The sequence below is a fragment of the Anastrepha ludens genome, chromosome 6 (genome assembly GCF_028408465.1).
Source record: "Anastrepha ludens isolate Willacy chromosome 6, idAnaLude1.1, whole genome shotgun sequence".
Classification (NCBI taxonomy): domain Eukaryota; kingdom Metazoa; phylum Arthropoda; class Insecta; order Diptera; family Tephritidae; genus Anastrepha; species Anastrepha ludens.
In genome coordinates, this window is record NC_071502.1 from 6,074,215 (window position 1) to 6,102,099 (window position 27,885).

At 39.5% G+C, this 27,885-nt stretch overlaps 1 protein-coding gene across 2 annotated transcripts; it reads right to left on the reverse strand.

Moving 5' to 3' along the window:
* Positions 1-2,771: 2,771 nt before the first annotated feature.
* LOC128867763 (uncharacterized) lies at positions 2,772-25,756 on the reverse strand. Of its 2 annotated transcripts, none has more exons than XM_054109239.1 (4): positions 25,701-25,756; positions 22,008-23,158; positions 9,972-10,282; positions 2,772-3,452 (listed from the first exon to the last, which is right to left on the reverse strand). In XM_054109239.1, exons 2-4 carry the CDS (start codon positions 23,020-23,022, stop codon positions 3,342-3,344), a joined length of 1,437 nt encoding a protein of 478 aa, XP_053965214.1. In that variant the 5' UTR covers positions 23,023-23,158; positions 25,701-25,756; the 3' UTR covers positions 2,772-3,341. The 2 variants fall into 2 exon arrangements, with proteins under 2 accessions (XP_053965214.1, XP_053965213.1); XM_054109238.1 differs by having other exon boundaries at positions 25,517-25,739.
* Positions 25,757-27,885: the final 2,129 nt, after the last annotated feature.

Sequence of the window (27,885 nt, forward strand, 5' to 3'; positions counted from 1 at the left end):
TTTTTGAAATTTTTTTTCATTCCATTTTTATAACCTTTTAAAGTTCAAAAAATGAGCAAAAAAAAATTTTTTTTGCAAATTGTTGCATAACTTTTGAAAAAAATTTAAAAAAAAAATCTGTCACGGGAAAACTTAACCAGGGCAACTCTGAAGACAACGCATATCTAATTTTTGCTTTCTGATTACCCAGGTGGAAAAACCGTGACCAAAATGGAGACCTGTTTCGGTTGGAGGTGGACGTCTTCAGCGCCATTTCAAGGTCGCGGGTGTTAATTTTTTTCAAAGTCAAAACCATTTTTTAAAAGCCATGACATGTACCTTTAAAATAAAAAAAAAAATTTTTTAAAATATTTACAGGATTTGTCACAATCAATCCCCAAAAAAACCCTTCATTTCAGGGCCTCGAGACCAGAAGACCCCCTTAAGTTGGAATATGCTACTACGAGGTGTGTTCAAAAAGTATCGCGAATTTTGTGTTTTTCCAAAAATTATTTATTTATTCATTTATATCGATTTTGTCCCCTTCAAAATAATCCCCATGAGATATTATGCACTTGTGCCAACGTTTTTTCCAGTATACGAAGCACTTCAAAAAATCATTTTTTCTACATTCGACCGAACTTGGCGCGAAAAGGTCTTGGTTCGTGCGGCAGCTTCCATTGATATGATTGAGCTTTGGTTTTCACGTCATAACCATAAATCCACGATTCGTCACCAGTTTTGACCCTCTGGAGAAAATTTGGGTCGTCGCGTTGGGTCGACAGAGTCCAACATCTCATTAGCAATGTTCATGCGAGGCTGCTTTTGGTCGAAATTGAGCAGATTTGGTACGAATTTTGCGGCGACCCTTGTCATGTCTAAATCATTGAAAAAAATCGAATGGCACGAGCCAATCGATAGGTCTAGGGGTCCTCAGAAACTTCATTAACGGTGATTGGACGATTGGCCAATACCATTTTCTTCATTTGATCAATTTTTTCTGTTCTGGTCTGTTGCTGAAGTGCTCGGACGTCCGGCACGCTTTTCGTCGTTATCATCGTTCGCATCTTCTCGGCCTTCTGAGCACATTTTGTGCCACCGATAAACGTTGCTTTGGTCCAAAGTAGCTTCTGCGTATGACACCGAACTGAGTCAACATTCGGAATGCATCCGTGCACTTAATTTCGTTTTTTACGCAAAATTTTATACAGATTTTTGGATCCATCTTTTTGAATAGATAAAAATCGAAGACGAGCCGAAACACGCCGAAGCAAAGCAGCTGTCAACAATTAACTGAACATTCAAAATGGCCGAACTCATCGGCATGAGTGAGAGACATGAGTACCAATATATCGCCACAAAAAAATCGAAATTCGCATATACGTAACCTGCGAAAATTCAAAATTCGCGATACTTTTTAAACACACCTCGTATATTCAAAATAATTCTCGTCGTTTCGTTCTAAGATGGCTTAATTTTGCTGATCCGGTTCCCTTATTCGCTTCAAGATGCGCCTTAATAAGTTTAAAGTCTTCCGAAACGGGGAGTATTCTTTCACTCACTTTCCAAAAAAAAAAGAATTTAATAAGGACCCAAATTCTTTGGCTTTTGATTTTTCATCTTCTAAGCAAACTTGCAAACTCTTCTTCTTCTTCTTGATTGACGGAATAACCACTTAAGGGATTTTGTCTGAGCTTAACAATTCGCACCAATCGTTTCTTTCTCGTGCTAACCGGCGCCAGTTAGAAACACCAAGTGAAGCCAAGTCCTTCTAAACCTGAGCTTTCCAACGCAGAGGAGATACTCCTATTCCTCTGCTACTCTCAGTTGCTATTGCATCGAGTACTTTCAGAGCCGGAGCGTTTGTCGAACGATATGACCCAGCCAACGAAGCCGCTGGATCTTTATTCGCTTCGCCATGTCTATCTCGTCGTAAGACTCAAGCAGCTCATTGTTCCATCGCCTGCGATACTCACCGTCGCCAACGTGAAAAGGTTCAACAAACTTCCGCATTTACTCTCCCTCAAACACACCAAGGGACGTCTCATGTGATATTGACGTTTTTCTAAGAGCTTGAGAACTTAAAATGATAATACATAAAACAAATATTGTTGGAATGAATTTTTTTATTATTTTCTTATAATAATTTTTTGGCGTTTTTTAATATGATATCCGACGTATGTCCGCCGCAGCTATGAGTTACATAGTCCATTCGATCAGTCTAAGTTTCGACTACTTTTCCCAATATATCTAGCCATATGGCGTCAATGGTGGTTCGAAGATTGCAACAAATCGATTGTTAAGCGCGCTGTATGTGAAGTTTCGCCATTTTGTTGTCACTAAATGTCGTCGATGTTTAGCTTATTAATTTTTGGAAATAAAAATTCAGTCAGCATGACTCAATAGCGCTCACCATTCACCATAACGGCAGCAGCTTGCTCATTTCGAAAGAAATAAGCACTCATGATGCCGCCAGCCTGAAGGCCGCACGTAAATGAACTTCGCAAACACAAACTTTTTTTTTTTCAAAGTAAATTTCTACAATTTGGGAGCGTTGTTTTGGAGTTAAATGAACAGAAATATCAGCACAGTTCGCCATACTCAGCTGTCAAACCATAGTTATCGATATCGATACTTCTCATGTAGGTTAAAAACTCCTCATATTATCGTGAAGTAGCTCCGTGGCAGTCTTTATGCAACCACGTACTGACACATTTACTAAGACTAAATAAATAATTACGCAAATAAAACAAAATAACATTCCAAAGGATGCCAATTTGTGAGCCACCCTATATACATATTTGTAAAACGCGCATGGAAACGTCGAAATTTGGTCATTATTACTGGTTTTATTGCACCCCTCGCTCGCACACTTTGCACGCTTGTTCTCGCCCAAAAATGTCTAGCTGTGTTATTGTTGTTATGATTTTACAGCATTTACAGGTGCTGTACTCTCGACATTAGCATGCATGTCTGAAGGTTTAAAGCAATAAAACAAATTAAATAAATAATAAGCGAATGAGACAGAGAAGGAATATATCAGCTGAAAAGGTAGTAGTTATGAGCAACAAAAACTTTTATTACATTATTTGTGTAAGCTTTCCTTCCATTGTTTTGTTCCCTTATATGCATATTTTACTACTCTATCCTTGCTTTTTTGCTTTTTGCTGATTTCGCTTGACTTATAATTTGCCTTCACTTTGCTAAGACATGTTTTTAGTTCGGCTTCTTGTCCGTCTTCGTTATCTCGACCAGTCTCCTCTCTCTCCTTCTCGTTCTTTCGCGCCTCCAATTTCGCTTCACCCAGTAGTAGTTTTTGTGTATTCTTGAGTGCTTACTGGATGACTGCTAAGTGATAGTTTTTATGAGAAGCCGCCGAGAAAGAAATAAGCCTTGAGTGAATCGACTATCCGGGTTATGTAGATGCCATTGTTGTGTAAGGTGAATATCAGATTTCTCAGCGACATCGATTGCTGCAAGAAAATGAGATACAAATGGGTTTAAATGGCAGTCAATTTTAAGCGAATATTTATTTACATCATCAAAAAAATGCTACTGGCCCCGATGAATTCAAGCAATTATATCTTGAAACTGTTTCTCCTTTGAAATATGACTGGGACCTGTTATTTACTGACGGATCTAAAACCGTAACACCGTAACAAACGAATAGGTACCACTATATCCGTTGGAGTTTTACCAAGTTACTGCTCAATTTTCACAGCCGAAGCTGCTGCGTTATTTAAACCGGTATACTTCGCTTCCCAAAAAAACCGTCAATATATAATACGCAGTGACAGCAGATCAACAATCGAGGCTATTCTGAACCCAGCTAATAACTCTCCAATAGTCACAAAAACGCGCAACACGCTCACACAACAAAAAGGTTTAATCAAACTTATGTGGATTCCGGGTCACAGAGGCATCAAAGGTAACGAACAGGCCGATAGAAGAGCTAAGGGGGCAACCGAAGAACCATTGCACATGTTCGATCACACTCTTCCAGAAGATATAAAAAAACTGGTAAGGCGTACCAATTATGAAAGTTCCCTGAACAAATGGAACCAGTACCAACATCACTACAAATTCTTTAATCTTTCGAGTTCGAAAAACCAATACCCGTCAAATTCATCATGCCGGAATATTAAGACCGTTGTTCGTCTGAGAATGGGCCATACAATTTCAACCCACTCGTATTTGCTAAAAGGTTTGCCGAAACCCCCGTGCCCGTTTTGTGGATTCAGCGAGTTCACCGTATCTCACTTTATGGATATACCTATGTTCAGGAATCCAAAATATTAGATCATCGGTGTTTAAAAATATCAAACCATCTGAACTTCTGAAGCAAGCAACGGACCCTAATATTAGTATCATAAATGAATTCGTTTCCTGCCGTAAATTAAAAATTTAACTTCATAGGCTTCTAAGTTATATGGTATATATAGTAGTGGTCACATCCACATTCCCTCGATTGTACTATCTTCATCTTTTCTCCAGTATATAGTAGGTACAATATATTACAATCTCGCAGCTGGCATCTAGTAAACTTAGTATAATATAATTATTTCCTTTTTTCTCCTTATCTATATTATTAACCATTTAAAACAATAGCAGAAGGCCTTAGCAGCCAGTGCTTGTTCCTTTTTTTCTTACCTTTTAGGTGGAATAATTATTTATAATTATTACTCTTTTCAATAAATAAATAAATATTTAAATGTACCACATTGTATGTTTGTATTATTTTAGCCCCCACCTGCTGTACTTACATTTTATAACTTCGATTTTCTTAGTGCTAATAAAATAGGAACGAGAACACTCAGAGATTTAAAAAAAATTAAAAAAAAATCTGAGTGTATGATAATTGGGGATAAAAAAACATACAACATAGAATGTAGCTCACAACGGACCCATTTCGTGGTCTAAGTGGCATCCCTGCCCCTATGTGCGATGCGGCTGCTAAACTAACATAACTAGAATATATATGCACATGAGGCTATATGGATAAAAATTCAATGAAACTGTACACCAGAAAGTTTTCTAATAACTAAAAAATAAACAAATAATTGGCGTGTACACTTCTGTTAGGTATTCGGCCGAGCTTCTTCTCCTATTTGTGGTATGCGTCGTGATGCTGCTCCACAAATGGAGGGATCTGCAGTTTTAAGCCGTCTCCGAACTGCAAATGGTTTTTCATGAGGAACTTTTTTTATAATTTTTCTAATAGTTTTCTGACTCAAAGGTATCAAATTTTTAGGAAATTTTGTTGAATTTTTTTTAACAGGGTTTTTGTGGGAGTTACACTTTTATAAAAATGTTTAAATTGTATAAAGAAGTAAATAATTTGGCGAAGCTCGTCAATAAGTTCTATTGCTATAGTTATGTAATGGGTGAAGTACATGTAAAATTTTCAAAAAATCAATTTTTTTTCGATATTTCGAAAGCATAGTATCTTATATTTTCATGCACAAATTCTTAATATTATAGCTTCTATAGCCCATTAACTATGTAGAGAGTGGTCCCAGTGCTTAGAAACTGCTAGTGTTGTAACTAAAAAAGTTATCGACCGATTTGTTTGAAGTTTGGTGAGGCCTTTCTGTACATTACTATCAGAAGGATAAGCCTAAAATTTCAGATATTTCGCGTTGATAAATTATTTTTTGGGGGTTAAAAATGTCAATAAAATAGCCCTAAATTCTGCCTTTTTTAAGGGCTTATTTTTTAATTAATTTTATACTTGGCAGGCGACAAGAAATGATCCTGAACCGCCAATTTGGGAAAAAAAAATTTTTTTTTTTTACTCTCGAAAGATTAAATAAAGTTGTGTTAAAGCTTCAAAATAATATAATTATTTTATCACCTTTAAAAAATTACTTAAAAAATTACCGATTTTGAGACTTCTACATGGACTTCCCCCCTTAAGGGGTTGGGCCACTCTAGGATTTTCAAAATATCGAAATTTTTTTTTTTTGCTTAAAAGATGCTTTAAACTCTTTAGAATATAAAACAAAAAGTCCTATGCGTGAAAAAAATGTTTATCTCTAATATTTCGCACTTTTGCGCGAGCGCCTCTGACGTCTCTGACACGACTATTCAAATTTAAACCGTGTTTATCTCAAAACGTGATTTTTCAAAACTGCACGCAGCATAACACAAACAATTTTTAATATTTTCACTTGTAATTGTACAAGGATCTTTAGAACATTATTCCGCACTGAAATACGTACGGATTTTTTTATTAATTAATTAGAAAAATTTTTATAAACAATTAACGGTTCCATTTTAGATGAAAAATTCTACTTTTGACTTCAAACATCTGCAAAATACACAAATTTCAATATTTCTAAAATCCCGTACGTATTTCTACAGCTATACTCACGTCGATTGAGAAGAATTTTTTTAATTTGGTTTAGGTGGACATTTACGTCAGTTGTACTGCGTGCCGTGAAGTGCCTTTTTCGCAGGGCGCGTTCAGAGGTTCACTCCAAAGGCGCCATTTTGTAATATTTTTCAATAAAAATATTTGTAATTACACTTAAATATATGCTTAATAATATACTTAAAAAGTTTTTTCCTAGCAACTTTCTTTCAATGTAAAAAAAATCCTTAAAAAACTGCTTTTTTTACAGTAGCTAGAGTGGCGTAACCCCTTAACGCAGTGTATGATACTTTCAACATTGCTGAACTTTCTTTCTTATATCATAGTTTAGGCTTAAATGTAGCTTGTAGCTATCTTCTATCATCATAAACCTCCATAAATATCTTTCAGTTATTTCAAAAACAAAATCTTTTAAAGCAATTTTTGTGCTCTCCGCTAGTTTTTTTCAGGACTCTGTGTAGACTCTGCTGCATTCACAAACATTCAGAGGAGAATTGGCAGAGCTTACAACTGTATGAAAAACGAGTGAAGGTTACCTTTATGCTTGGTTTCTTTGGCTTACTCTGGGCTATGTGACTCTGAATGCAGTTCAGTGAGCGCTGGTCATAAAGGTTCTCCTAACCATAGTTGGGCCAGGGAAGGTGGAGAGAGATTCTAAGATTAACAGAGTACCAACCTTTGTTAGTTTTGGAAATCTTGGTTGTACAATGCATAGAAATTCTTTCAGTAAAACTTTACATAACATTACGTGACAAATAGAAGTCCCTCTCTCCCCTAACCAGCCTTTCCTACCTTTCCCCTTTCAAATGAATGACGAAATTATTGAATCCCATCCAAGTTGGCGCTTTCATGGGCAACCACTTAACCTAACCTAAGCTGACCGTTCTGTGGTACTGTTAAGGGGATAAGTGGAATCATCTTCGCACATACTTCTAAGAGGTTAAAATACACAGATTTTGACTCTCACTTTTTGATTACGTCTGAGCTGTGATGCTAGAGGTGAAAACATAAACAGGCTTGGGAGTTAGCAATTTCGAATTATGTCAGCATAAATCTCAAGAGAAGTTTAAATGACGTATTTTTAGATATCTTTCAGTTGGCCACACGGCTATCAACTTCCTCTCTGAATGGACGTTTACGGCCAGGCTTTTTAGGAAATGATAGATTACCTACTCTTAATTTAATGGTACTAAAAAACCAGTTATACCAGTAAACTATTGCGAGCTCGAAGGTAATGAATTTACCAACGAGCTGGAAGAACCAGGGTCGGCAAACATTTTTACGAGATTGAAGTCATTCCTTCGTATTGGTTGACTCTCTTCCAGATATACATACAACAACTAAGTGAGTAAATTCGTAAATTCGCGCCAGGTGATCCCAAGGCGCCTCAAACACTAGAAGCGTTTACTAAAACTTGATAAGTGGTTAGATAAGCAGCCGCAATCTCATTGGGTCTGTTTACTGATACTGTTTGCCAGCTTCTCATTGAGAATGATGAGACATTTTATTATATTTTGTGTAAACATCCAACCTTGGTTAGTCAAGGATTGAAGCACTTACGCTCTTAGAGCGCGCAAGCGCCAGGAATTAGTCTAAGAAGAACCTTAAAGAGGATAAAGAACTCTTTAACCAGTTATGGTTAAGGAAGCGTGGCGGAGATTCAAAAACGCAGTTTAGGGCGCAGTGCCTCTTTATTCTGCAACACTAAATACTAAAGAGTGTTTTTCAATAGCGGTCCCCCCTCGGCAGACAAAGGCAATCCTCCGAGTGTATTTCTGCTATGAAAAAGCTCCTCATAAAAAAAATATCTACCGTTTGGAATCGGCTTGAAACTGTAGGTCTCTCTATTTGTGGAACCACATCAAGACGAACGCCACAAATAGGAGGAGGAGTTCGACCAAACACCCAGAAATGGTGTACGCGCCAACTATATATATAAAAATCTATCTACCTGAGACCCATGGCTTTGTCATTCTGTGAGTTTAAGCACGTACTGGCCCTTAAGTGTGTCGAAAAAGTGAATCTGTAAGATACGCACAATCGCATCCGGCGAATTTCGGTCCCAGGACACAAGGGTATAACTGGGAACAAAGTAGAAGACACATTGGCAAGAGCGGCTGCGGCCTCGTTATCAATACGACCCGAGCTATTCCTTGCTGTGAGACAACACACTACACAGCTGAGGAGTGATGAGTAAAGCCCTGAGGAGGTTAGCTGGCACCAAAATATTGGGCTATGACAGGCGAAGTCTTTATTTGGGGGGTTTTACCCAAAGAGGTTTGGAAAACTCACAACTCTCCCTAAGGATACACTGAGAAAGCTCACGTGCATTCCCATTACGTGCGCTAAACCATAAAGCAGGACTATCATCAGGCTTAGGTGATTAAAGACTTTCATAGACCACCAGGAAGGCAACCTCGCTGACTACTCGCTTGATAGTTTCAATAGTAAACTTAATACGGTTAGCAACTTTTTATGGTTATGAGTCATAAAGCAGATATTAAATAACAGCAGAGACAGAACTTTAACGAATCTGAAGACAAATCAATTGTAGCAATTTAAAAAACACAAAACAACGGGGAAAATATTGTATCCTAATATTGCATGCATATCTACTTGGAAGTTATGCAAAATAAGCCCACGTCATTATGAGAATATTTGTATAAGCAACTAGGAAATATTTCCGTCACGTTTCCAGCTCAATTGCCAATTAGAAAAATTCCAATTTACTTAAAAACGTCGAAGAACGCAGCAGCGTACCTTTTCACAATTTTCGATAAAACTTATGCGCAGGACTCAGTAGAAAGAAGTCTGCAGAGAAAAAGTCTTCGAAAGGACGGATATCAAAAACGGAAACCACTAGGCACACAACGCAAACGGAAGCTGATTTGTATACCTATGCAACAACAGTGGAACAAAAGAAAAACAAAAACAAAAATAAAAAATAACGCAGGTATTGGCCTTCACGCACAATGAAAGCGGCAGAGAATATTAAGCGAATACATTGAAATTCAGTGAAATATAAAGAAATAAAAAGAAAGACTTTGAAAATAAGTTGCAGAACAAGTGTTTGAAGCATGAAATTCAAAACAAAAAAAGGAAAATTTACGAATCGAATATTTCGATCACGTTTCGCTGTCAAATTATTACCAAGCACAGGGAGTAGCGTCTCACAGTAAAACCGCGCAAGTCCGGCTCCCTACTCTTGGGGGAGTGTGAAACGCATAGCGAATTTCTGAACGACAAGCACAAATACAATATTGTTTAAATTTCTTGCAAACGTGTGCTCGGCAAACTATTCAAAACAATTTGGAAGGAAGAAACGAAACAAAATTGATAGAAGAAAAAATAAATGGCAAGTAATTTCTGTGCAGAAAAGGTGTGATAAAGTGCAAGTCAATAGAATTTCCGGCATACACAGCTTGGCGATGCGGCGTCAGGCAAGTGCCACGAAGAAGAAACTTTTGGCGAAGCAGACAAATCAAAAAACAACAAAGGCGTCACCTCTAAATTTCAAAATTTTGTTTTGTTTTTTTACCTTTTTCTCATATTAGTGCCACATTTTTTCCTTCTTCAACAAAATTAAGCTATACACACCTTCGTTGGGCCACAAACTCACCTCCATTTTGCTGAGTATCTGCGCGAAGGCTGGCCTTTGTATATTATGCACGAATTTTCTAAAATTCTCATCCGTCTCGAGTTTATCAAAGAATGTTGACAAAATTTGGTCCTGTGGCAATATTTCTAAGATACTATCGACTAAGCCATGCAAACCGTTGAGCTGCTGCTCCTGCTGTGTTGCTGTCTCATCGAATTTTGTTGTTGCTATGGGCGATCTCGTCGTTGCGATTGGCATAGTTTCATTTAAGCTTGGTGAAGTAGGTGTTGCTCCGTTTGATGGTGGCACATTTTGCTCGGCTTTGGAGATTTCTGAAAAAGAGAAAATTTGAAGCAGATGAGAAGAGGAAGAACAAGAAGCTTTGCTAAAGTCTTGGTTGCTACAAATGTCTTTTTTTAGGCTATATTTGTACATATGATTTATAGAAAATGTATATATGAGCGGTGTTAGGTAATACAATTAATAGTATTTACTTTTTATTATATTAAAAAACAAGAACAAAAAAATTTTATTAGAACTCAATAGTATTTGTCATATTTCTCAGTAAACTAGTGATAAAAAACTAACTATTAATGCTTTCAAGCGGTATCTGCAATCGCCTACTTTGCTACAAATTTAAATTTGCCTTAACAACACAGCATGCCTTGTTACTTCTTCTTCTTGATTGGCTCGATAGCCGCTTAAGCGATTTTGTCCGAGTTCAAAAAAATGCGCCAGTTGCAAACACCAAGTAAAGCCAAGTACTTCTCCACCTGATCTTTTCAACGCAGAAAAAGCCCTCCTCTTACTCTCTTACCACCATCGAATACTTTCAGAGCCGGAGCGTTTGAGCCATTCGGACGATATGACTCAGCCAACGAAGCCGCTGGACCTTTGCTATTATATTTCCGGTTCATAACAATAGCAGCACAACATATTACCAAGTTTTGACTATTTATATATTTTTATCTGTTTAGAAAAATATAATCTATACTGCAACAAAAACTATTTAATCACAATTTTCAAACTTTGTACAGAATTTAAAAAAAAATTCACAAATTTTCATCAAAGATTCATACTTTTTAGACAGAACTTTTGGAAAATTTTCTGTTTCCTGGCTTGAATTAGCTTTTAGTTTGAATTGGTTCAAAATTCGGGTTGATTTTAGATTTTTTTTTCTTTTTGTTCCCAGTTTTTTGTAGCCCTCATTTCGACCAATGGCTCGAAAACTACTGAATGGATTTTAATAAATTTGTTCAGTTTATTCTTAGGCAGCTAAATCCCCTAGGTGGTACTGCAATCAAAGTGTTCAGAAAAATCGTACATTGGGGGTAATCTAAGTGCTGAAAGTTTGTCAGTGCGGTATTTTACTTGCGCTCGCACGATGGAAAAATATCAAACATCGACAGGAAAGAAATTTAATGAATACAAAGTTTTATTTAATTATGTGGTTAGCGTAGGCAGTGCAAGGGGTTTTTGGAAAAACGTGGGGTCTTTCTCCTAGGAAGATCCTATGGGTCTACATGGCTATAATAAGACCTATTATTACCTACGCATCAGTGGTCTGGATGAGTAGACTCTCTCTAGTGGGAGTCAGGAGGACCTTAACGAGACTACAATGCACTGTGGCCATCTGTTGCGTCGGAGCTTTTCCGACTACTTCAGGTGCGGCATTAGACGCTCTAGTTAGTCAACCACCACTTGATCTTTGAAGAGGTTTTGAAGGCCATCTGCATGCAGAAACACCATGGGAACTGGTACGGCCCTTGTACTGCACTGGACAAGAGAGTAGGCATGGACTTCGATCCAACGATCCTCGCCATGCGCCTTGATTCCATGCCATCGCGAGTCGTGCTTGAAAAGAAATACAGTGTGGTGCTACCAGAGGCTCAACTGTGGCCAAACTCAGAAAATGAGCACGGCAACCACTGTTTTCGCACGGATGTCTCCAGGACCGAGCACGGCTCCTGCTCTGGGGTCTTCGTGGAATCCAGCAGGACAAAACTGCAATTTACTCTTGGAACACATGCATCTGTATTTCAAGCGGAAGTGTATGCTGTTCAAGAAGCGATGAATTTTGTTGTAGAAAAACGATGGAGAGGCAGATCTATATTTGTCTGCACCGACAGCCAAGCTGCGTTCATGGCCTTAGATAGCCCCCCAACCACTTCAAGGGTAGCTGAGTCCTGTAAATCCAGGCTGAACTATGTCGGTAGACATAATAGCCTTATGCTAACTTAGGTCTCGGGGCATATGGGTATCGCGGGAAACGAGATCTCTGACTCTTTAGCCAGGCTGGGCTCTGAGGCCAACTTTTTTGGCCCGGAGCCCGTTCTGCCACTCGCTTCTGCAGCCATCAAAGCCATGGTTAGCCAACGGGTTACTTTAACCCACAAGCGAGCTTGGCACTCTTCCTGTCACTTAGCAGAGGGGACTGTAGAAGGCTGGTTGGACTGATGACGGGCCACTTTCTATGGGCAAATCACGTGGAAAGGTGGACATCTCAGACAATGCACTTTGCCCAACATGTGGAGAGGAGGATGAGACGACAGACCATTTTCTGTGCGTCTGCCCCGCCTTCGCTCGAATCAGACTTGAGATCTTTGGCACTGCTGTGTTAAGAAGCGACCACCTTAGTTCTTTGACATCACAAGATCTACTCAGGTTTCTTCAGAGGTCGAATATATTTAAAGAAAATTAAAAAGGGAGCCCGAGTGCAGTACATTTAATCGTGTCTGAGTGCTGCACTTGCTAGTCTGTCCCGACAAAAAAAAAAACAAAAAAAGGTCGCTCGCTTAAAGTAAATTTATATATTTGTACTCTCTTCCAATTAAAGTTTTTTCAAAATTCTTCTTCTGATACTTTACAAATTAGGTGGCAACCATATTTATCATGACGTGCTGCGCTAGACAAATACATTTTCTTCTGTGTAAAAGTACAATAATAAAAATTTCTGTATTGATTAGCAATTCGCTTCGACTAAAAATCGAGACAAGTAAACGATGGTTATGTAAAAACTCGCCCTGAGTTCGAAGAATCAGGCGCTTTAGTGCTACTTGGTATTTCAACCATTTCACCTGCCAACCTCTTCCTGACTCGAAAATCGTAATAAATCATAGCACGAAAATTTTTCCGAGTTAAATCCATCTTTTGGGAGGGATACATTTTTCAAGTCACTGAAAACAAGCAAATAAATCTCGTAAGGAAAAATGTTTATGCTAAATGTCAAACTTTTCCATACAAATATCGAAATGAAGCGCATCACACGCAGTGTTGCAAAGGCGCAATATATAAAAGGTATTTAATACTCGTAGTCGCATGGCTTGAAATCAATCAGATTGCTGTTGCTGATTTTGGAAAGTAAAATTCATGCTTTGCCCATAGGAACACAGCAAAAGTACACCTTTTCCAATAGATTTATTTATAATAATAGGACCATATAAATATGCCCATTTAAATGCAAACAGTTTCATAGCGCAACGAACTCATATCAGACACCATCTAAATCCAAAAATAAAAAATTTGTTAAAAAGTCATAGAGTCAGCTTATGCTAATACTTTCACATACTCGTACTTACGTGCGCATACATATGTAGACTTGGTAGGCACAATCAATGTCCTGGCCGATCCGTCTGGGTGCTTTATCAAGTGTACGCTCGTACGCGCTTTACACTTAAATAATTCAGGTCGTGACCGGACCGCATTGCAACACAACACAGCAGCTGGATTCGCTGACTGGACAGGTTGCAGCCAGGAATGTACGAGCAGGTGTGCGTATACCAAAGGAATGCATGCACGAATATTTGCAACACACACACACATATACGTACTCGTGTACAGACAAGCAGTACATATTTTTGCAAGCGCCATTGCGGCACGCAGTTAGCTGAGTACATGAACCATGACATTGAAAACAATTCAAATAAAATCATTGAAATAAATACAGACTGGCACCTACTTGTTTGTGTGTGCTATGGTTGCACAGGATGCTTGAATGAAGCACGAAGACCTAGGTGAATATATGCATGTAAGTATATGTGTAGTTTCTAGATAGTTGGGCTATGCGAATGCACATAGGTATGTATGTCTGTATATGTGACTACGTTAGTGATGCTATAGCAGGTTACAAGCATTCACTAACGGCATTATTATAGCCAGTTATGCTCATTCCCGCCATGGGTTTCTCTATTGGCCTTTGGCCAGCTGAAAGCGGAATTATTTTCGTAACCATTTATATGTACATATATGTATAGGTACATGCATGTGTGTGTAAGTATTTGAAAAAATTGTGGTCATGCTTTATTGAATATGAATGTGACTGGCCAGCGACTCTTTTCTGCACGTGATATCTGGCTCTCTCCGCTGTCGCTGCCACAGCACTATTATGTATGTAAATATGCAACATTGCCGCCATTTGACTGGAGCCCAAAGCCTTCACAAGCATTCGGTTGCAGGTGTTGGGAATTTGCAAATAATTTAGTAGTTTCCTTGCTGATGGAAATATTTTTCTGTTGTACGCATACCCAAGCGCTAGTGCTTTCTGAAATTCTTCTAGGTCTATTCGGTTTCCAACTGCTCGGGAGTGTCAGATCAAGAGAGACTGCGCTTCAGCTAAGGAAATTGCATTTACTGCGCGACAAAAACTTAAATTCACTGCATTGATTAAGTGAACTACGAGAACTCCGAACTGGCAGTGCTTCACAACGGCAGCATCAGCGACCCATTGACCATCGACACAGTCGCCCCTTCCATTTACTATCGTCCTAGACGAAGTCATGAGCCAGTTGACTCTGCACAAAAGAGGCATCGTATGATTTTTCACCAGACATCTTGAGGACTTGGACTTCACCGTTAACATCTGCCTCTTCTCTCACAAAGTCACTTACATGCCCGCGAAAGCGGACGGACTAGTCACGCTGGCCCGCACTGTCGGACTGGAGGCCAATCGCCCAGACGTAGGCCACGAGAGTCAACCACTATAAAGCGAGACATAAAATGGTTGACGAGTGCCCAGGGAAATTTGTCGAAAGCTTCTGCTACCTCGCCTGTATCATCACGACAGACGAAGGAGCAGATGAAGAGATCAAATGTAGGCTAAACCAAGCAAGGGCGGCATTCGGGCGAATGCATCCTGTACGAGTAAGTTCGCGAATCTCCAGGCGCTCTAAACTGCGAATACAGGGTTGCCAATATTCGACGGACCCATCTGGCAACCCAGTATCTTTTGACAGAGACGTCAGATCTCCTAATGACATGCCGCGTTGGAAGCGTCAGTCCAAGCAAATTTTTACCATGGAACAGTACGCGCCACGCAAGCGCTCCCAAATTGTTGAAATTTACATTCAACAAAAGAAGTGAATTGTGAAAACTCAACGTGCGTATAAAAAATTAAATAATGTGAAAAGTGCGCCTTCTAAGAACACCAATAAACGTTTGTACGAAAGGTTTTCGACTGGTGATGCTCTTTCTAATCCAATGAGGCCAAATAAAAACCGACGTTGAGACGTCGCCAAGGGCATCCCAAAATCGCCGTTCTCAGCAGTTGGGCATTGCTCGAACCTCTTTACAACGAATTAACCGAATTGATTTGCATTTATTCCCGTATAAGATTCAATTGACGCAAAGATTGTTACCTGCGGACAAGCCTCGTCGATTGGAATGGGCCCAAAGAGTCATCGAAATCCGTTGGATCCGTCGAATATGGGCAACCCTGTATGCAGTTAAGGTTTGAGTCACACAGAGTCTATAATCTTTCGTCAACAATTGCCTCCACATCATCCAGAGAATATTCTGGCCGAACACCATCAGCAACAACGCGCTGTGGATATCAACGAATAAGGAGCCCATCCTGTGACAAATCAAATGCCGAACATGGCGATGGATAGGTCACACGGTTAAAAAACCACCAGGTAACATCACGAGAATGCCAATGGACTGGAACCCGCAAGGGAGCAGAGGTCCCAATCAGACAAAGAATACTTGGAGAAGATTGATGATGCGCGAACTAGCAGATGCCGACATGGGACGGGGAAAAGCCACAAGCCAGATCCGTGTACGATAGAAGACTCTAGTCAAGGCCCTATGCTCCCGAACTAAGTGAATAAAGAAAAAAAAATTGATTAATAGAATAATCCACAGTCTACGCGAATGCGCAAACGATGTTTTCAGTGAAACTGATTTCGAAAGCCATTAATCCTTAAAATTTAAAAGACAAAAAGATGCGTCAGTCATTTAGTTCTCGTGCTAATCGGTGTCAGTTGCATACAGCAAGTGAATCCAAGTCTTTCTTCGCCTGATCTTTCCAACGCAGAGGAGGTCTTCTTCCTCTGCTACCCCCAGCTGGTACGGCATACTTTCAGAACCGGAGCGCTTGTATGCATTTGGACGATATGACCCAGCCAACGATGCGACTGGATATTTGTTTGTCGCGCTATTTATATCTATGTTGTCGTAAAACTCATACAACTCATTGTTCCAGCGCCTACGATACTCGCTGTCGCCAACTCGCAAAGGTCCAAAAATCTTCCGCAGAATCTTTCTCTCAAACACTCCAAAGGAGGTCTGATCGGGTGTTGCCATCGTCCAAGCTTCTGCGCCATACGTTAGGACGAGCATGACTTTACTACTTTACGTCGGCCGTTTGTGTGATGACTGGAGGTACTTCGTTTTGTACTCGTTTACCACCAGAGCTATTCGCTTCGATTCTTTATTAATTTTGGAAAAGGCAGAACTAACAACACCGTTATAAATGCGGCATCAATATCATCGGCACACGCCAACAATTGCACACTATTATAGAAAAATGAGCCTGAACGATTAACTTCTGCGGCTCCCACGACCTTTCCTATAACCAGATTAAAGATACGAGTCACACGACAGAGTGTCATCCGTTTGGAACCTTGTTTGGCATCAAATGGTTCCACCTGACTGAAATCCAGGTAATCCTGCCACGTCTCTTCTAATTTATTGGATTTATATGTGGTATTGGACTGACGAGCAACATTGCGAATGAGCTCACTAAAATGCCATTAAGCAACACTGACGGACGCAGCACTGCACAATGAAGAACTGAAGACTAGAATTACCTGAACAATTGACGAAAGGGACATTGCTATGAAAACGAAAGAAACGAGCAGGCATTTCCTAGCGTAAAATCGCGCGGAACAGACGGGTCAATGTAGTTAATAAGAGAATAAACTTTGCATGGTTTAACCCATGGAGTAATGGAGTGTGTGAATTGTAAAGACTTAGGTTGTTGAATTAGACTCCGCCAGCCTACACATATACTTTATTTTTGCTACTTGGCTGAGCCTCCGTTCCAATTTGTAGTGTGCGTTTTAATGTGGTCCCGCAAATGAAGGGATCCGTACTTTTAAACCACCTCCGAATGGCGGATAGGTTTTATGAGAACCTTCCATAGCAGAATACTTACGAAGTTGCGAGTTTGTCATTATTTATTATTTGACATTTAATGTATCAGACCTGGAATGATCACAAGGACCATAATGAAAAAAAAATATACGTTCCTATTCGGCTTGAAAACGGCACGTATCGCATCCGTTACAACAACGAAATTTAAAATCTTATTGGTGGTGAAAATGTAATATGTTTTATTAAAGTGCCCAACGAAAGAATCCAAAAAAAAGTGTTTACTTTGCGTCCAATTGGAGGAAGACAGAGAGGCCGGCCAAGAAAGAGATGGACGTAGAAGCAGACTTAAAAGTGATGAACGTTCGTAATTGGAGAAATAAGGCAAAAGAGAAACTGAATTGGAGGAGGATTGTTGATGAAGCTATGGTCCACCACAGGCTGCGAAGCTAAGGGAGACAGACTTGGGACCGAGTCAATGGTAATCATGCACAAACCCGCTAAACGAAGATGGTTTCAAGTCTGAACTTCAACGGCCTGTTGCAAGCTTTTCGTATGTGCAACTTAAGCTTTTGAAGCACTGCCCCGCACTTGTTCCAGCATACTGCTCCACACCGTTACCTGTTCTGGTTACCTACCTCTCCCTGTTTTTGCTGAACCGTCATTTATCCAATAAAACTTGATTCGACGAGAACTTGGCCAATATATTAATAGGTCTATTTATAAGTTCGTGCGGTTTTACAACAGATGGCGTAACTTGATTATTATTCCATCGATCCACATTTCCAAACATTCATTGGAGAGCTACTGTCGTAAGGCACAAACGTCAGTATAAGTTTTTTATTTGAAGCGTAAACAACAATATTTTTACCACACTTGAAAATGTCGAATTTCGTGCCAAATAATGTGTTTTTGCGGGGAATTCTTCTTCATTATTTTAATATGAAGAAAAAAGCAGCCGAAAGTCATCGTATCTTGGTGGAAGTTTATGGTGAGCATGCTCTATCTGAGCGAACGTGCCAGAAGTGGTTTGCACGCTTTAAAAGTGGTGATTTTGGCTTGGAAGACGAAGAACGCGAGGGTGCGCCGCCAAAGTTCATGGATACCGAATTGGAGGAATTGCTCGATCAAGATCCGGCTCAAACGCAAGAAGAGGTTGCAAAAACTTTGGGAGTTGATCAATCAACCATTTCCAAACGTTTAAAAGCCATGGGAATGATCCGAAAGGTAGGCCATTGGGTGCCGTATGAATTGAAGCCAAGAGACGTTGAACGCCGTTTTATGGCATGCGAACAACTGCTTCAACGGCACAAAAGAAAGGGTTTTTTGCATCGAATTGTGACTGGCGATGAAAAGTGGGTCCATTACGACAATCCAAAACGTCGGGCAACGTATGGATACCCTGGCCATGCTTCAACATCGACGTCGGCGCAGAATATTCATGGCCTGAAGGTTATGCTGTGTATCTGGTGGGACCAGCTGGGTGTTGTCTATTATGAGCTACTGAAACCGAATGAAACGATTACGGGGGATGTCTACCGACGACAATTGATGCGTTTGAGCCGAGCACTGCGAGAAAAACGGCCGCAATACGCCGATAGACACGACAAAGTTATTTTGCAACATGACAATGCTCGGCCACATGTTGCACAAGTGGTCAAAACATACTTAGAAACGCTCAAATGGGATGTCCTACCCCACCCGCCGTATAGTCCAGACCTTGCGCCATCCGATTACTATCTCTTCCGATCGATGCAACATGGCCTGGCTGACCAGCACTTCCGTAATTACGATGAAGTCAAAAAATGGATCGATTCGTGGATTGCGGCAAAACCGACCGAATTTTTCACAAAGGGAATCCGTGAATTGCCAGAAAGATGGGAAAAAGTAGTAGTAAGCGATGGACAATATTTTGAATATTAAATTTGTAACCATTTTACGTCAATAAAGTTTCAAATTTCGAAAAAAACCGCACGAACTTATTCAAAAAACCTCAAGAAAGTTCAATTCAGCCCAATTCATAGCCCTTTTAACTCTAGACAAGATTTTGAGCATTTAGTTATAGATAATCAGAGATTTCCAGGTGATTCTACTGCTACAGGAGAAGCTTACGGTTTGATTAGCATAGCAACCCAGGTTATATCTCTTTGTAAATAGCTTAGTTTGTCGGTGGCCGCCGTAGCCGAATAGGTCGGTGCGTGATTAGCATTCGGAATACACAGAGAGAATGTAGGTTCGAATCTCGGTGAAGCACCAAAATTAGGAGACAGTTTTTTTCTAATAGCGGTCACCCCTCGGCAGGCAATGGCAAACCTCCGAGTGTATTTCTGCCATGAAAAATCTGCTCATAAAAATATCTGCCGTTCGGAGTCGGCTCCTCCATTTGCGGAACAACATCAAGACGCACGTCACAAATAGAAGAAGGAGCTCGGCCAAACACCCAAAATGGGTGTACGCGCCAATTATCTATAGTATTATTTTAAAACATGGCGCTTATTCTGACTAAACTACAACACGTACAGATATGAAATATATATCAAAAGAAAGGTTTTGATGGGCATATTTCCGGAAAATTATAAAAATTAAAATTGGTTAATTTGTTCATGAAATATTTGCGTGTAAAGTTATCAAAATTTTCATATTGATAACAGCGATCTCTATGCAAAGCGGGATGACACACAAATATACGCATATACCTATATGAGTACGTTTGCTTTGTTTAGCTCCCTTTTTAATGAGCACAGCATTGTATACATTTGGATTCTCAATAATTGTTTTGTTTTGTTCTCTTTACTAATAAATATAATAAGTGATAAATGTTTGAAACGCCACGTATTGGATATGATTGGTAGAAGCATCCACTTTTGTTTTCGTTCATATATGGTACAATTGAACTACAATATATAAACGTACCCATGTATGTATTTAAAAATTTTGTGTGCGTTTGATCCTTTTTGCAAAACTCAAAATTTTAAATAGTTTTAAAAAATGAGGAGAGAGAGACAAATTAGTTATTTATTTGATACTATTTCAAAGGTAAACTGTATTTGGGCTATTCTCAGACAAATTTTATAGTAATAGACGATGCCCAACGCCATTTAAAAGAACACTATTACCCATCAAATCAACGAACTTTTTGACACAGATATAAATTTTTAAGTGTTTTTTTTTCTTTGTATTGTATTCTATGTGTGTACATGTATATTTTTATGTATGCAGCCATTATCAAATCATATATGAATATGAACTTTGAAAATATTTTTTACCATTCTTCTTAAATTTTTTTAAAACGTAAAGATCTGTGAAAAAAAAATTTTTACTTTTGCAAATCCAAGAAATTTTACGAATGGCAAAAAAAAATTGTATAATTGTGTTGGTGAATGGCACACGACTTATCATAAAACAAATGCATCCGAATTGTTTGCACGCGGAAGTGTTATGCGGAGATGCTCAGGGAAGGCGATTTCTATTGCCTCGTATAAATTTGCAGCCGAGCGAAACCACACTTCCTTTTAGGTTGAAGCGCCGCCAATTTCCCACTACAATAGCCTTCGCCATAACAATAAATAAGGCCCAGGGGCAAACATTATCAAAGGTGGGCCTTCATTTAAAGAAGGATTGCTTTGCTCACGGCCAACTTTATATTGCGTTAAACCGGGTTAGATCCTGGGAAAATATACGAGTTCAAATGGGCAATAACGAAAACTTGACGTTGAATGTAGTTTATAATGAAGTAATTAAAAAAAAATTACTGATTTAACTGAAAAAAATTTTAAAAACGTTATATGCATAAGTTCTTACATGTTACATATGAATAAAAATATACACTTTTCTAATCATCATAACTTTTAATATATAAAGTGTCACACATGCTGTTTACTTTCCGTGGGAAAAAAGCCCACCCGATTTTCGGGGGTTACATACTAGTATATATATATTATATAAATAATTTATTATATACCTAAATTATTTTTTAAGAATAAGAATTACATATTTTCAGTCATAATCTCAGACACTTTAAAAAAAAAAAAAAATATTGGTGCGTGTTAGGTGTTTGGCCGAGTTCCTTCTCCTATTTGTGACGTGTGTCTTGATGCTGTTTCGCATGTGGAGGAACCAATAGTTATAAGCCGACTCCGAATTACAGATATGTTTTCATTAGATTTTTCTTGACAGAAATACACTCGAAGGTTTGCCATTGCCTGCCGACGAGTGGCCGCTTAGAAAAAACTTTTTCTTTCATTTTGCTGTTTCATGCACGGAGATTCGAACCTGTGCACTTCCAAATGATAGTCTGGCACCAACCCATTGGGCTACGGCGGTCGCTTTTAGATACCCCAAAAATGTCCGTAAGAAATTTTTTAAGCAACAAATCTTAAAATTTTATGCTTAGCCTTCAGTATGCAATTTTTTATGGCACACTTTGCCAATAATGTGAAATATGCTGTTAGTGTGAATATCACAACCAGACAATGCTAAAATATCAATTAGTGTAAATTTTTCATTATGTCAAAAACAAAATAAAAAAAAAACAAATTACAATAGAAAAATAAATTTAAAAAATAAATGAAAAATTGTCGTTTGTTCCAAACATATTACAAATTTAGTTGACACTCGAGCTTAACCAAGCCTCACTGCCCCAGTGCAAAGCAAAAAAATTTATTATGCAAAATCTTTCACTACACTCACCATTAACCACCACCACCGTATTGGTATTCTTCGCCTCCACCCGCGTTTGTGACTCCATTTCCGCTTTATCTATTCGCTCATCACCACGCGCATTATTACCCTCTATTTTAGTCAAATTCACAATCGCGTTCACAAATTTCAACACATCAAACCCGCTCACATTTAAATATTGCAAAAAAGCACCCACTTCCGGCGATGCAACGATGTGCTGACGCAACGCAACGAAATCGCGCCCACTCAAATAGGCGTAGGCGCGACGCACTTCCGCATCATTGTGATAGTAATTGGCGGCAATCGATTTAACCTCTTCGGCCGGTATTAATGACACAAAATCGCTCATGTCAATCGATGACACCGGCTGTGGCACGCTGTGCGGTCCGTCGGCGAGACGCAAAAGCACACCGTGAAACAAGACGCCATCAGCAATTATTTCATCAGCGGCCGCTGCATTGACAGCATCAACATCTGCAGTTTTTATGTTCGCCGCACTGTTATCATCCCCATCCGCATCATCACTATCGCTGTCTGAGTCAAAGGGCTCCTGATGATAGGAGCTGCCCAGCGCTGTGGAATCGGATGGATCGCCAATGGCTGGCTCTGCAGCGGCGGCAGCAACTAATGTGTCCTCTCGCGCGGCAGCGGATGTTAGCAGCTCACTTTGTTGTTCATAAGTACCGAAGGGATTTTTTTCTTTCCGTTGTTGTTGTGTATGCCTTGCCTTCTTCTCTAACAAAATCAAATCATCCACAATGTCCATCACCGACTCATTATCCACATTATCGAACCGCTGTTGTTGTTCTCTTTCATTTGTTATTGTTGTTGCATTTTGGCATAGTTCGTGGAGACCCTGTCGGGTGCAGCGTACAATTTCCTTAACGACAACCAGCTCGGTGCCGTCGGTGGTGTAGCCGTGGGTGGGCCGACATTGCATCGATTGTGGCCAAATGGCGAGGAGGAGGGGGAATAGCATGCAAGCTGTGGCCATGATGTTGGGGTGCTGGAGTGACGCCAGCATTTTGCGTTGTAGGGAAAGTCAGATGCGTGTTGAATGGTTCGTTGTTTAATAAATTAATGAGTTTATATTCAAGTCTTTTATTTAAGATTTTCTCACATTTTCAAATACTATCATATCGTTTTCTGTGATAATTTTGCTAAAAAAATGTTTTTTTTTAATAATTTTACTTAAAAACTCAATGTTAACACAAAAGAGATCGGTATGAGTTTATATCAAGGCGAGTCTATTAACTGTGGTATTGGTAAATCAGCTGATTTGTTTCTCTCTTTCGCCGCGCCCAGGTGCCTGTCAGAACAGAATGCAACTCGTTTGTTTTCTACTTCGCCAATACTTTGCTTTGACAATCAAACTAACAAAACATTGTTTTTGGTCTGGAGCCACCATCTTTAATGAATGCGCCTTGGTTAATTTTTTCTTTGTACAAAACATGTGCTGAAAAGTCCCGGGCCTAACACATAGATGCCACTAGTTTTATGGCTTTCCTCTCTTCTTCAGTTAGTACAAACCTTAAAAAGACAGCTGCTCAAATTTCATGACTTTTTGTTTATTGGTTCGTCAGTTTTGTGTTAAGAATGACACTACTTTTGGCATTTTCAAAACAATTGATCAGAAAGAGTTTCGGGTTTCAGTTTTACACCCCTTTTTGATGAGGGAAAAACACTGCTCAAGCAAAGCAATGACTTGAAAAGTGTTATGCGGACTCCGCTCCATCAGAAGCAACAATAAAACAATGGTTTACTGACTTCAAATGTGGTCGTGGAGTCTCCGATGTTGAAAACGCATTGGACGTCCAAATCAGGTGGTAGCACCAGAAAACATCAAACACATCCACAAAATCGTTTTGAATGATCGAAAAGAGAAGTTGCATGAGTTCGCTGACATCGTAGAGATATTAAAAACGTGTCGGCTTTATATTGCATGAGCGTTTGACTAGGAAAAAGCTCTGTTCAAAGTGGGTGTCACGTTTGTCACTGCTTTTTTTCATCAAAACAACGCACCGTGTCAGAAGTCAATAAGAATGGCATGACCATTTTACATGAATTGAACTTGGAATCGCTCCCACATCCACTGTATTCGCCAGATTTAGCTCCCAGTGACTATTGGCTGTGCCTGAGCGATTAAGTTCTACAGCTCGTACGATTGTTGGCGTATGCCGATGATGTTGACCGCGCTGTTAGTTCTGCCTTCTCCTGGATATACAGGCAAAGCGAATGGGACTACTGGTGAACGAGGGCAAAACGAAGTACCTCCTGTCTTCAAACAAACAGTCGGCGCACTCGCGTATCGGCACCCACGTGATTGTTGACAGTTATAATTTTGAGGTTGTAAAAGACTTCGATTATTTAGGAACCAGCATTAACACTGGTAACAATGTCAGCCTTGAAATCCAACGTAGAATCTCTCTTGCCAACAAGTGCTACTTTGGACTATGTAAGTAGGCAACTGAGTAGCAAAGTCCTCTCTCGACGAACAAAACTAACACTCTACAAGACTCTCATCATGCCCGTCCTAACGTATGACGCAGAAGCGAGGACGATGACAACATCCGATGAAGCGACGCTTGGGGTGTTTGAGAGAAAAATTCTGCGTAAGATTTTTGGACCTTTGCACGTTGGCAACGGTGAATATCGCAGGCGATGGAACGATGAGCTGTATGAGCTTTGCGACGACATAGACATAGCGCAGCGAATAAAGATCCAACGGCTACGTTGGCCGAGTCATGTCGTCCGAATGGATACAAACGCACCGACTCTGAAAGTATTCGATGCGGTACCAGCTGGTGGTAGTAGACAAAGAGGAAGGCCTCCTCTGCGTTGGAAAGATCAGGGAGTGACGGACTTGACTTCACTTGTTGTGTCCAACTGACGCCGGTTACCACGAGAAAGAAACGACTAGCGCACTTTGTTGAACTTGGCCAAAATCGCGTAAGCGGTTATCGCGCCAATTAAGAAGAAGAAGACTACTGGCTGTTCGCATATCTTAAAAAACACTCGCCGGTAAGAAATTTCGTTCGATTAAACAGGTTATCGCTGAAACTGAGGCCTACTTTGAGGAAAAGTTAAATCCTTCTACAAAAGTGGTATTGAAAAATTAAAGCAGCGCTGGAGTGATTGCTTTGTTCTTGATAGAAATTACGTTGATGAGTGAAGCTAATAAACGTGTTTTCTTTGCTAGGCCCAGAACTATCCAGCCCATGTGATAGTTATTCGAAATCAAAAGCTCTCAAATATATTTTATATTAAAATCGCACAAGAATACATTTTAATTTTTGAACCCAAACACTGTAAAATATTTGTATAACTAAACTCTGAACTTATTTTTAATATTTAAAAAGCTTTTTCGAATAAATAATTTTATATTCGAAGTGTCTAGAAATATTTTTTTTTATTTATTCGAAAAGCTCTAAAATTCTTTCACAACTAAACGGCTTACGAATAAATATTTATAATATATAATCACTAAAAATTTCAAAATCTTTTAAATTTCCACAGACCACAAAATTAACGTTTATGGCTTTAACAGATTTCGCCGCGGGACGCAGCCTAATTGCATGCCGATCACTCTTGTACGTTCTCGAATTGCGTAAACAATTTTATTTCTTTATTTGATTTCTATATTTTATTTCTATTTTTTAAATATTTTTTTCATTGTCCATCACCAGCGCTCGAAAATTTTACCGCTTTCGCTACTCGACCGCTACTTTCATTTGTTGCTGCTGTCGCACTGTTGCTTGTTTTCAGCTTGAAGCATCGCCACATTTACGTCTAAGTGGCTCAATTTAAATTTGTTACAACAGTCATCATTTATTTAGTTAAATTTAATTTTGCTAAATGAATTGAAATGGTGCAATTGCCTTCCGGCTGTGACCGCTTCGAACTCGCAAATAACAGTCGACCTTTTGCTGAAAGCTACGGTGTGTTTCATATTTATATGTGCACATAGATATGCCAAAAAAACTTCCATGATTTTATTATATAAACGCGCAACTGCATGCTAGTGACAGCAAACACTGGAGGTGGTCGGTCGGTAAATGAATGTGAACGCTGTGCCCTTTAAAATATGCGATGTCTGCTGGAACTGGCTAAGGGTGGAGAGTAAGCAGAGCAAAATCGCACACAAAAACCGACCACTGAAGAGTTCTTGAACTTGAGAAAATTCGTTTAGATGGGCATAATGTCAGTCAATGAATTCGAAACTACTTCCCATTATTTTATATATACCTGAAAATCCAATATGAAGGAAAGAGTAAAAAAGGCAACGTTGCATTGCACACTTGAAAAAAAGCAGTCGATATTAAATGGAGGTTAACACTTCGTATTAGACATCGGGCCGATACTTCTGTAGTTAGGCCAATCTTAATATATGGAATACTTGTATGGGGTTCACCTGCTCAAAAGGTGAGTTACGCTAAAATCATAAGTAAGCTCCAGAGAACAGCTTTTTATGTATCTCTGGTGCTTTAAGGACTACCCCAAAAGAAGCGATGAAGGTGGTAATCAATTTGACTGCGCTAAATGCTGTAGGGAAACTCTTGAGTGCCGCCTTGGCGCTTAGACTTAAAAGTATTGTGCCATGAAAATACCAGTGGCTTGGTCGTGCCTCTATTTTGGACACTCTGAATACTCACAAACAAGAAATGGATTAATATTGCTACCTATTTCTAGATTCATCTGCGACAGACTCTTCAAGACGAGTATACCGTCAAGGAGAGAGTGGCAAACACCACGGTCATGGAGAAGAGAATTAAATTTCTATACAAAAGGTTCCAAGTGAGACGATAAGGTTGGCTATGGAGTACTTTCGAAGAAATTAGGACTGGAACTATACATTCGTTTATGAAGCAGAAGTTCTAGCCATAAAAAGAGTGGCTACGTGACTAAATACGCATGCCGTAACAAGAACTTCTTCTTCACCTTTGGCACGATAACCGCTCACGCGAATTTGGCCGAGTTTAACAAGAGAAAGTCTCCTTTTCCTCTTATACCACCAGCTGGTACCACATCGAACACTTTCAGAGTCGGAGCGGTGGTCTCCAAACAAAAACTTAGCTAAATATATCCTCGAATAGCCAGACGGCCATTAAATCAATTAATGCGGCTATACTAAGATGAAAGGTCTGCCTTATTTGGCTTCTAGTGCACAGAGATATTGAGAGGCATTGTAAAGCCAATGAGCTAGCCAGGAAAGATACTACGAGTACTCTTCAACTACTTAGTGATAGAAGTGCCAATAATAATAATAAAGACTAACATCATCCAAGAGGTCAATAGGTCATGGCGAGATGAAGCCACATGCGTAAAACCTAGGCCACTGTGGGCGCAAATAAATAAGGAAAACGGGAAGGAGCTGCTCAACCTTTCAAGAGAGGGCGTAGTTTGTATAACTGGTCATTGGCTATTTGGCAGGCATTACTGGAGACTGGAAGTTGTCTCCCACAAATATGGTAGAAGTTATAGAGATGACGAAGAGGAAGAAAGAGTTGAGCATTTTCTTCGCAATTGTTCAACCTTTGCTAAAATCAAGGCAGATTTTCTTGGTAGATAATTTTACAAATCTCGGAACTCTCCGGCGTGGCGATTGGACCAATTTTGCGCTTCATAAGATAAACTGGTTTTACGAGGAAAAATAAATGAAGTCTCCGTGTCACACAGTGGTATCACAATTGAGCTGTAAGGTCTAAGTGAGCTGATCGTAGACCGACTACCATAACCAAGCCTAACCTATTTTTTTTTCAATGTTCACTCCTCTCAGGAGCATAGGGCCTCGACAAGACTCAGTCTTGCGTTGGTTTCATTATTCTATTTTGATTTCTGACAGGATAGGTGATTATGCTGCCGCTACCAGTTTTAAGTAGTGGGAATG

Coding starts and splice junctions, on each gene's coding strand:
- LOC128867763 (XM_054109239.1), bottom strand. CDS start 23,022: ATGCTGGCGTCACTCCAGCACCCCAACATCATGGCCACAGCTTGCATG. Junction 10,283..22,007: donor TACGGTGGTGGTGGTTAATG/GTGAGTGTAGTG, acceptor TCTCTTTTTCAG/AAATCTCCAAAGCCGAGCAA. Junction 3,453..9,971: donor AGATACTCAGCAAAATGGAG/GTGAGTTTGTGG, acceptor ATTTTCTTGCAG/CAATCGATGTCGCTGAGAAA.